We start from the raw sequence: 11,109 nt of genomic DNA on the forward strand, positions 1-11,109 counted from the left end.
AAAGGTCGATTGGCTCTGTAGTGAGAACTGGTCGTCTCCGACTTTTCCTGGACGCGGGAAAAGGAAAGACTAGGTTTTGTCGGTTCTATCCTTGGGGAGTGCTGCCCCCTAAAAGAACGCGTTAGCCAATCTGTGACTTGCTCAAAAAACACAAAAGTGTTGAGAGGGGTCCACCATAGGAAAAAGATAAGAGAATAAGATAAAGATTGATCGCGATCTGTTCCTCTGTAGAGAAATAAGTGAAGAAAATAAGTGAAAAAAGAGGACATCATAGGAGCTGAAAAGCGTGGATCCATTTCTGTGTATCTGTCAGCCGTGTGTGTGTCTGTCAGCTGTGTGTATGTAAACGTCTGCCGCTGAGCAGACTTTGCGTGTTTAAATGTACTCTCCTTCGTTTATTGCAATGTCTTTTAAAACCATGGTAAACATTCGGGGATTATAATCTGTGGGAAGTTTCTTTATCTCATCTGTGGTCTTTGATTTTCTCGCCGCCGCGCGAGCAAAATCTTTCTGCTGTGTGTGATTTCCTCGCCGCTGTGCGAGCAAAAAAAAAAAAAAGAGAAAAGGAGACAGAGGCTCGCCGCAGTGCGAGGCAGTAAAAAAAAAGGCAGGAAAGAGGAGAGGTGATTTCTGGGTTTGAATATGGCGCAGGAGGTCGACATGGAGAAATATGATCCAAAGTGGGGCATCGGGCCATGGATTGCGCTCAGTGAGCAAATAGAAGCGCTAATAACCTATTTGGCAGAACATGACGAATATCAAAATAAGAGAGAAAAAGAAAAGCTGAAAACAGGCTTGGGATCCCTGGTGCGGGAGAAAGGAGGCGACCTGCTAAACAGGCAGCCTTTGGGAAAATACTTGCTGGACGGAATAAATGACGCAAAGGAAGCATTAATTGAAACTATGGAAAGAGAAGGAGAGGCAGGAGTTTTCAATAAAATAGGCCGCAAAAAAGATAGAGAAAAAGCAGAGAGAGAGGTCAGGCTGAGAGAAAAAATACTAGTTTCATGGCAGGGAATATCTCATGCCTTTGAACAGAAAAAACAGGACGCTGCCACCGACTCTGAACACAAATCAAGTAAACAGGCATTATCTCCACCTCCGTATGCGGAGAACGGAGCTCACTCTGCGAAGGGAATATATCCGATAATCAACATCACAGAGGGTACTTTGGCGGTGGAGGGAGCGGCAGCTCCTCCACAAAGCACACCAGGAGGCCTGAGCGGTGCCAGAACTCCACAGTGGACAATATTAGATCAGACCCCGTCCACACCAAATCCCATGGCTTGGTCTCAGTTAAATGACACCTTTGTCAGATCTGCTCAGAGGTTGCAGAACCTGTGTGACAGAGCAGAACAGATGGAGAGAGGAGAGATAAAATCTAATTCAGCCAAAAACGTTCAAATTAAAATGGATGCAAATGGAACGTGGGTTTCAGAGGAGAACCTTACAGATAAAACTGATGAACTGAAAGAGGTCTATCACATCTCGTGCCCTCTAGAGAGCATGCGTGGCTTAGGCCTTCACACAGCAGAAGGACAGCACGCCCTGGTTGGGAGCAACACAGGGGCTTATCCTCTTTTGAAAAACAGTGCTGGGGGTCAGAAATACGTTCCTTTTCCTCTAGATGACAGAGAGGCCATAGTAGATAAACTGCCCAGTATTACAGCTGGTGGGAGTCTTTGGTTGGCAGAGTTAGACCTGCTGACCTCTGGAATGACTCTAGCGCTGGGAGATTTCAGAGCAATAATGAGCAGAGCTATGTCTGGCATGGTTATGAGAGACATAGAACACGCAGCAGGGACCCAAAATGTAAGTAATTCTACTCCAGCACATCAATTCATCACACCTTTGGCACGGGAAATAAAAAGGCAGTTTCCACTGGCCACAATCACTTCCATCACCAGGTTTGAATGGGATTACAGCATGGATCCTAAAGAATACATAAATAAAGCTGCAGAAACCTGGTTCGGAAAAACTACAATTAATCCAAAAGGCCCACACTCAAACTTAACTGAAATGTTTAGAGAGGCAATCTTGAAAGGTGTTCCTGAACAGGTTGTACAATCTATAAGAAACAACTCAGATTTGACAGGGGGCGAGCACGTTAGATGGGAGAGACATTTGCTTCATCACTTAATAAAGCCACAAGATGAGTTCAAGAAAAAGCAGTCTGACACTAAGGATTTAGAAATTCAGCTGTTGAAGCTCCAATTGCAGGAAGCAAAACAAAAATTGAAAAAAAAAAAAACAGATAAAAAGGAACAAGTGATGGTTGTGGCTGCAGGTGCCGGAACCCCCACACAGAATGCAACTTCCTGGCAAAACACTAATCAGATTGGGGAGGACTGGTTCCTCCTCCTGTTTTTTCTGTTTCATATCCCCAAAACAGGTACAGAGCGTTTCCTCGTGGACGGGGAAGGCGTTTGGCCGGTCACGGGGGCGGTGCTCCGTGGAGGGGTCGTGGGGCGCGGATCAGGGGACCACAGCAGGAGGACATATGCTACCGATGTGGACGTGTTGGACACTGGGCAAAACATTGCTGGGCCATACCAAATCACGGGGAACCAGGTATGATCCCCCACAATCCCAATGTTATACCTGGACAGTCTTTTCAGGGGAATAACGAGCCCACACAGAACATCTAGTGACACGCCCCTGGAGACCCACAGCCCAGCATGGGAACTGCAGACCCCATGCTGTCAGCAACACTGGAGGGGAGAGAAACACACTTCCTGGTGGACACAGGTGCTACACACAGCACATTGAACTTTGTTTCTCCCCTCAGTTTGACGTCACAAACTGTATCTTTAACTGGGTTCTCAGGGACAGATCAGAGTCTGCCTTTCACTAAGCCTCTGACCTTCACACTGGGCAATCAGCACCTGCAACATTCTTTTGTCAGCTCTCCCACAACTCCCGTCAATTTGCTAGGAAGAGACTTACTGATAAAACTGGGAGCAACAATTATGTGCTCTGTGAATGGATTAATTGTTTCATTTCCCGATGGCACGTCCCTCCCTTGTGCAAACTTTCTCACGGATGGACAATTTCTCATGCAGCCAGTTGTTTCTGAGTATGCAGACATATATTGGGGCCTTTTAACGAACTTACCCTCCAGCCGTCTAATGTCAACGTTTGTGGACTGGAAACCTTGGCTCCTGTGTCTGCGCTCCTACGTCTCTCCTCCGGATCCCCCCACGTGACCCTGTTCTACGACAGAGACGTCTCTGAATGGTACCAGGAACCTTTCCTTTCCACTTTGGAGGAAACAACCTGGGAGGTAAAAATCTCAGATATTCATGTAGCTCCAGTTGGTGTAGCTGCTGCTGTCTCTTTCACAGAAACGCAGTCAGAATGTTATCAAATATCTGATGAAGCTGTGCCTCACATCTCTCTCTGTTTGCACCCTGAGCACCAAGCAAAAGAATTGGGCCCAATGATGAAACGCTCCCTGGCAGCCACAGATTGGATTGCGACAGCAGTGCCAGGTTTGTTTTTCTCCCCTTCTATTGACACATATAAGATCAGCTTTTCAGGGTCTGAAACAGTAGAACTTCATCATGAACATGTCCAGGCATCACGGTAGGGAAAAATCAGACCACTCTTCAGCAGAACATATGATAACATCTATGCCTGCATCTCTCTGGGCGGAAACGCCTACGGATGTGGGGCTGGTCTCCTGTTCTCCTATTCCATTTCAGGTGGACTCTGAGAGACCCCTCTGGATTCCTCAGTATCCACACAAATCCGTAGCTGAACAGGGCATCGCAGAGACAATAACAGGACTGATTGAGGCTGGAGTGCTGGAACCCTCACAGTCTGACTGGAACACACCCATTTTGCCAGTGGAGAAAAAAGGATGTTTTGCAGGACTGTCCTCTCCCTCCACAAACGACCCTCATCCAATATGTGGACGACCTTTTGCTGGCTGCCCCCACCGCGGAGACCTGCGTTAAAGCGACCTCTCTGGTTTTGCAGCACCTACATCAGGCGGGTTTCAAGGTTAGTAAAAATAAATTGCAGGTTGCAAGAAAACAGGTTTCTTTTCTGGGCAGGATAATTTCTGCAGGCACAACTAGCATGTCTCCTTCCCACAAGCAGTCCATTCTGCAACATCCTAAACCCTCCAGAGTTAAAGACATGCTCTCCTTTCTGGGTTTAACTGGCTACAGCAGAAGCTACATTCCGTCTTACACGGATCTGACCCAGTCTCTTCGGGCCTTGGTTAAAGAACAAGGCATGCGAAATCTGAACAATCCCCTCATTTGGACAACTGAGGCGGAACAAGCTTTTATCTCATTAAAGCAAAACATGGCATTGGCAGCGGAACTCTCCCTCCCAGATTACACCTTGCCATTTTTTCTTGATGTTTCTGTAACAAAAATGGCTGTTAACGGAGTTTTGTTCCAGAAAAAAGGGGGAGAGAGAAAAGTACTGATGTACTTATCTGTAATGATGGACAATATGGAAAAAAGGCATCCCCCATGTACGCAACATGCAGCTGGGATAGCCAAACTCATACAAAAAACCGCACATATTGTCATGGGACATACACTGCAAGTGTTAACTACACACAGCGTGGTGGCATATGTAAACTCACAGAGTTTCACCATGACGGCGTTGAGACAACAAAGGCTTTCCAAAGTTCTGGAAGCTCCAAACATTTCATTCACTCATGAAGGCATAAATATGGCAGACTGTTTTGCAGACGGAGAACCACACGAGTGTGCAGAGTTGGTGGCAAAGTCAGAAAAGGTAAGACCAGACCTGGAAGCAACTCCCTTGATTGGACCAGAGGTGAGACAGTTCTTCACAGATGGGTGTTGTTACAGACACCAAACACAAGAACTAAGAGCTGGTTTTGCAGTAGTAGAAAGCACAAAAGCAGGCTTTCTCACAAGAAAAGCAGAAAGACTGGAAGGAACAGCATCTGAGCAGAGGGCAGAAATAAAAGCAGTAATCGAAGCGTTAAAGCTTGCCCAAGGATCACAGGTAAATGTGTACACAGATTCCGCTTATGTTGCAGGAACAGTGCATTTGGAACTTTGCCAGTGGATGAGGGGCGGATCTCTGACCACCAGCGGCCAAACCCTAAAACATAAGGAGGTGGTAAGATGCCAAAAGGGGGTGCCACTTGAAGAGAAAAACATGTGGAAGCAACGAGGTGCCACTGAAACAAATGGATGCTGGAGGGGCCCAGACGGCAGGTTAATTCTGCCCCCTGGGAGGAAACAGGAGCTGTTTCAGGAAGCTCATGGGGTTGGACATGTGGGAACTAAACAGATGATGCATAATCTTAAAGACTGGTGGCATCCCCAAATGATCAACATGGTGAAACAGTTTGTAAATAATTGTGAAATGTGTGGACAGGTTAACCCTAAGAAAACTTTGAAGCCACATCAGGGACAGTTTCTTCCACTCACAGGTCCAGGGAAAGAGGTTGTGTTGGATTTCACTGACATGATAAACATGGTGCAAGGCAAAAAATATTTGTTGGTTTGTGTTGATGCTTTCACAGGATGGCCTGAAGCGTGGCCAGCAGCGAGAGAAGACAGTAAAACGGTCATAAAATGTCTGATCAACCATTACATCCCCAGGCACAGTTTTCCAGAAAAAAATCAGATCAGACAATGGAACACATTTCAGAAACAAGGACCTGCGAACAGTGGAAGCTCATCTTGGTTTGAAACACAAGTTCGGTACGGTTTATCACCCGGAATCCTAAGGCAAAGCAGAACGAATGAATCAAAAGTTAAAAACAAAATTGGCTAAAGTTTGTGCACAAACTAAATTAACAGTGACCAAGGCGCTAGAAGGACTTAAGGTCCTTAGTAAAATGATGCACGAGCAGTCTGGCGTGACCAACCCTTTGGATCAATGGTTCACAAACATGTTCGGGAAGTACAAGGGCATTATTATCTCTCTACTGGTCTCTGCAGCGACTTTCTTTGCCCTCCTGATCACCTGTGGTTGCTGCTGTGTCCCCTGTCTGAGGTCATTGGCGGTGCGGTGCATCACCTCAACCATAGAGAAAGGCAGCAGTAGTGATGGAAATCCACCTGCCTATCAGATGTTTTCCCGGAGACGTCAAAGAACCGTGAAATTCCAGATTGCCAGAGTTTAAGGGCAGTACTAGTATCCAGTGACAAAAGAAAATTTTCCTTTACTTTAATGTTCTTTATATAATCCATTGATTTCGCTTTTGTTGTGTTTTTTCTTGCAGAATGAAGTCCAATCCTTTCTGGGTGTGCCTTGGTGTGAGACTGTGGGCGCCTTCCACGATTGTTGGACCGAGTTACAGCCGAGATCCCACACTGAAGCCTTCCAGGCACTGTCGGGGTTTCCCAGCGGCCGCGCCGGCTCTACATCTGGACACACGCAGAAACTGATTTGACGTTGATAGGTCTCGCTATAGAGAGGCTGCAGTGATTTGATTTCATTACAATGATTAAAGTTTGATCAGAAAACATTTTTACTTACTTTTAATCCTAGTTTAATCATGCCAGTGTATTTTGAGTGTACTGCCTTTAATCCTGATTCACTTTATTGATTTGATGTTTTACGAATGTGTTCATTGTTCTGTGCCTTTCAATACTCAGAATTCTAAGCTTTTCTTACCATTTCATTAACTTTGCATCCTTTTCGTAGTTCATTAACTTTTACATATTACATAGAAATCTCACCTTTTAGTCTTCTAACAATGTGTTCATTTTTGCATACTACCTAACATTTCACTGATTTTACAAATAATTTCAACCTAACACTTCACTATTGCATTTCTATTAAGTTCCACACATTATCCTAACATTTTGTTCACTTAGCACTTATGTAGAACTTAACAACTTAGTAACTGTGACTTTTCACCTTGTTTTTAAATACTAACAATAAAACAAAACAAAAAAAATATACAAAACCTAACACAAAATGTTAGACTTTGCTCTTTTGAGTTCATTACCCTCCTGTGGCATGGCGTTGAACTGAGGTCACTACAGAATGAATATAATGAAAAATCAGACATATGGAGTAATAATGACAACAAAAATGATTAAGACAAAACTCACAAGACTACGGATAACATTTTATTGAAAATAAATATAATAAATAAAACAACAGAAACAGCTGACATAGTCATGCCATGGGTGGTTGACTAACATTTCCCTAAACCCCAACACCCTTCAAAATTTTGTTTCTATTTGTGCATTTCTCCAGATTGTAAGGGGGACATTGTGATTTCTTCCACCGCCTGCGAGGCCAGGGGTGCCCTGTCCGTTTTTACCCCCAAAATATGTGATGAAATGAAATGACATGAAATAAAAACATTGGTGGAGGATGCGGGAGGACGAAGCCTCAGGGGGAAGTTTTCCGGAAGGGACAGTGTCTACTCGAGGATGTACAGCCCCCCTCTTTTATTCTTTTCGTTATTTTCCATTTTTCTTGTTTTGTGTGGTCTCGTTGAGACCAAAAGGGGGAGCTGTTGAGGCGCTTATCAAGCTCAAATACATTCACATGCTTTCACACACTAGTATTCTCACACAAAGGCCCTTTGTAATTGTAACATCTATCGAAACTCCTCAGACTCCCGTCTCCCAGGAAATAGAAACTTAGTTGATAAAATGAGGTAAGACATCAGATGACCACCAGGTGCATCCGTAGTATAGTAAACGAATCTTCCCGTTTTTGATCAGATGCTGTATAGACTCGGTCACATCCACACCTAGTCTGTAAGGGTAAGCGTCTCCTTTTTTAGCGCTAAAAAAAGAATAAAATAAGTAAAGTCTGATTACTTGTACTGGCTGATTTTCTGCTCTGTGTGCGGTACATTTTTGATCCATTTTCAACATAACCAAACTAAACGCAGATATAGCAAGACAAGCACGTTTTCTCAGGAAACAAAAGAAAATACAATCAACATGGACCTCAAACTGCAGAGTCTATATCAAATTGAACGGTTCACCGGAAGAAGCCAAGATACTGTTCATCAGAAAAATTGAAGAGTTGGATAAATATCAGTGAAACAGGATAACCGGGTAACCATGATCAACTTTCTGAAAACCAGTGATGATAAGAAAATATACATATGAACATAGACACAGATATTGACCCCGACAACAATTTTCTTGATTATTTGAATGACAACTGCCATTACTATACTGATGAGAACTATAGCCAATGCTATAATTCGGATCAAGAAATGTCAATTATTCACTTCAATAGCCGTAGCCTTTATGCAAATTATGACAAAATAAAAGAATATTTACATCAACTAAAAAGGTCATTTAGCGTCATAGCAATAACAGAAACCTGGCTCACCTCTGAGAAGGGAGCAGATTTCCCACTGGAGGGGTATGAGTTCAATTACATTAACAGAAAGAATAAAAAAGGTGGAGGTGTTGCTTTGTACATTAAGAATGATCTAAAATATAAGGTGCTAGAAAAAATGTCAGTGTCAATTGATGAAGTTATGGAATGCATTACTATTGAAATCCAATTTGAGAAGCAGAAAAATATAATGGTCAGCTGTGTGTACAGAGCACCGGCATCTGATACTGACATCTTTACAAATTACATGGAAACATTGTTTGCTAAGATGCATCAAAAGGTAATTTTCATCTGTGGAGACTTTAATATTGACATGTTGAATCCACATATGGTTAAAAGTACATCTAACTTTATTGATTCTATACATAGTTTAGGTTTATATCCACTAATTACTAAACCAAGTAGAATAACAACACAGAGTTCAACCCTGATTGACAATATATTTACTAATTATATGGAAAGTAAATTGAGAAGTGGACTTCTTATAAATGATATCAGTGACCATCTACCAGTGTTTGTTATACTTGAAGATGTTTGCAGAAAAATAAACAAGGTCACAAACATCACTTACAAAAGAATAATATCAGAGGACTCAATAAGAGCATTAAGAAACGATTTACAATTACAGAACTGGAAAGTGTTGTATGAAGAAAGAAATATTGATAAGGCTTTTGACATATTCACCAAAATATTTAAAGCATTTTATGATAAAAACTGTCCAATTGTAACTTGTAATTACAGGCAAAAAAACAAACATAAGCCTTGGATTACAAAAGGCATACATAATGCATGTAAGAAAAAGAATAATCTATATAAACAATTTATAAAATATAAAACGGTTGAAGCAGAACAAAAATATAAATCTTATAAAAATAAATTAACTATTATTATGAGAAAATGCAAAACAGATTATTATTCTAAAATATTAGAAAATAATAAACTAAACATTAAAGGAATTTGGAAAACTTTACATAGCTTGATAAGAAAAAATTCTTCTAATACTACTCACCCTAAATATATTATTTATAATGATAAAACCCTGAATGAAAAAGTTGGGATAGTAAATGGATTTAATGAATATTTTGTAAATGTAGGGCCTACGTTAGCAGAACAAATAAATAAATCAAACCCACTGGATGTGGATTCATCGGAAATATGTATTAAACAAAATACATCATCTATGTACCTGAAACCAGTAGACAAAATTGAAATTAAGGAAATAGTTAATCAATGCAACAATAAAAAATCAATGGACTGGAAGGACATTAACATGTCACTTATAAAACAGATAATTGATGATGTGGCAGATCCTCTAACTTACATCTGCAACTTGTCATTCATATCTGGAACATTTCCAAATGCAATGAAAATAGCGAAGGTTATTCCTCTATTTAAATCTGGAGATAAGAATATAATTAGCAACTATAGACCAGTGTCTCTTCTCTGTCAATTTTCAAAAATACTAGAAAAAGTTTTTAGTAAAAGGTTGGATAATTTCATTGAAAAGCAAAACATTCTGACTGATTGTCAGTATGGTTTTAGAAAAAAAAGATCAACTTCGATGGCACTGATGGCATTTACAGAAGAAATTATAGACAATATGGATAAAAAGAAATTTGCAATTGGTGTATTTCTGGATCTCAAAAAAGCTTTTGATACCATCAATCATGACATGTTATTAAAAAAACTGGAAAGGTATGGCATTAGAGGGGTGCCATTAAACTGGATTAGGAGCTACATTGGAGAAAGGAAACAATTTGTAGAATTAGATGGTCAGAAATCAGACTTACTCAACATGACTTGTGGAGTTCCGCAGGGATCAGTTTTGGGACCCAAATTGTTCATTTTGTATATAAATGACATAGTCAAAATATCACATCTTATAAAATACATTATATTTGCAGATGATACAAGTATCTTCTGTACCGGAGAAAACATTCAACAACTCTCTAAAGTGATCAACACAGAAATAGAAAAATTACAGCATTGGCTCAAAAACAATAAATTATTTGTAAATTTAGATAAAACCAAATTTATGATATTCGGAAACAATAAAAAACAGGAAAATAATCCAATTAAAATATCAATTGACAGTGTTAATTTAGAAGAAGTACATGAAATAAAATTCTTGGGTGTCATATTAGATAATAAATTCAGCTGGAAACCACACATTGGACAAGTAAAATCTAAAATAGCCAAGAGTGTTGCTGTTATAAGAAGAATTAACTTCGTACTAGACTATAAATCTTTGTTTATTCTATATAACACACTCATTGCACCACATCTGACATATTGTGTGGAAGTCTGGGGGAATACATACAAAACAAATTTACAGCCATTATACCTCTTACAAAAACAATCCATCCGAATATTACATAAAGTGGGATACTGGGAACACACAAACCAGTTATTTATTAAATCAAATATACTGAAATTCTGGGACCTGGTAATATTTAAAACTACACAATTCATGTTTAAGGTCAGACATCAAAAACTTCCACACAGTATACAGGAAATGTTTGCTGACAGAGAGGGTGGTTATTATCTAAGAGGTGAAGGATATTTTAAAAAACAACATATTAGAACAACCAGGAAGAGTTTTTGTTTATCTGTGTGTGGAGTAAATGTCTGGAATGGATTGAATGATGAGTTAAAACAAATTACAAATGTAAACCAATTTAAAAAGCTGATTAAAGCAGAGCTCATTTCAAAATATGCTGTATAAGATGTTTAATATCCAATAGGCTATAATGTAATTGATGATATAAATAGTACTTAAAATAATTT

General features: G+C 40.4%; 1 protein-coding gene across 1 annotated transcript; it reads left to right on the forward strand.

Moving 5' to 3' along the window:
- Positions 1 to 642: 642 nt before the first annotated feature.
- LOC116731589 (uncharacterized) lies at positions 643 to 7,783 on the forward strand. Its single transcript, XM_032581418.1, has 5 exons — positions 643 to 709; positions 2,393 to 2,571; positions 3,122 to 3,237; positions 3,705 to 3,736; positions 3,791 to 7,783. Exons 1-5 carry the CDS (start codon positions 643 to 645, stop codon positions 5,773 to 5,775), a joined length of 2,379 nt encoding a protein of 792 aa, XP_032437309.1. The 3' UTR covers positions 5,776 to 7,783.
- The last annotated feature ends 3,326 nt before the right edge of the window (positions 7,784 to 11,109 follow it).

This window comes from Xiphophorus hellerii, chromosome 13, assembly GCF_003331165.1.
Source record: "Xiphophorus hellerii strain 12219 chromosome 13, Xiphophorus_hellerii-4.1, whole genome shotgun sequence".
Lineage (NCBI taxonomy): Eukaryota > Metazoa > Chordata > Actinopteri > Cyprinodontiformes > Poeciliidae > Xiphophorus > Xiphophorus hellerii.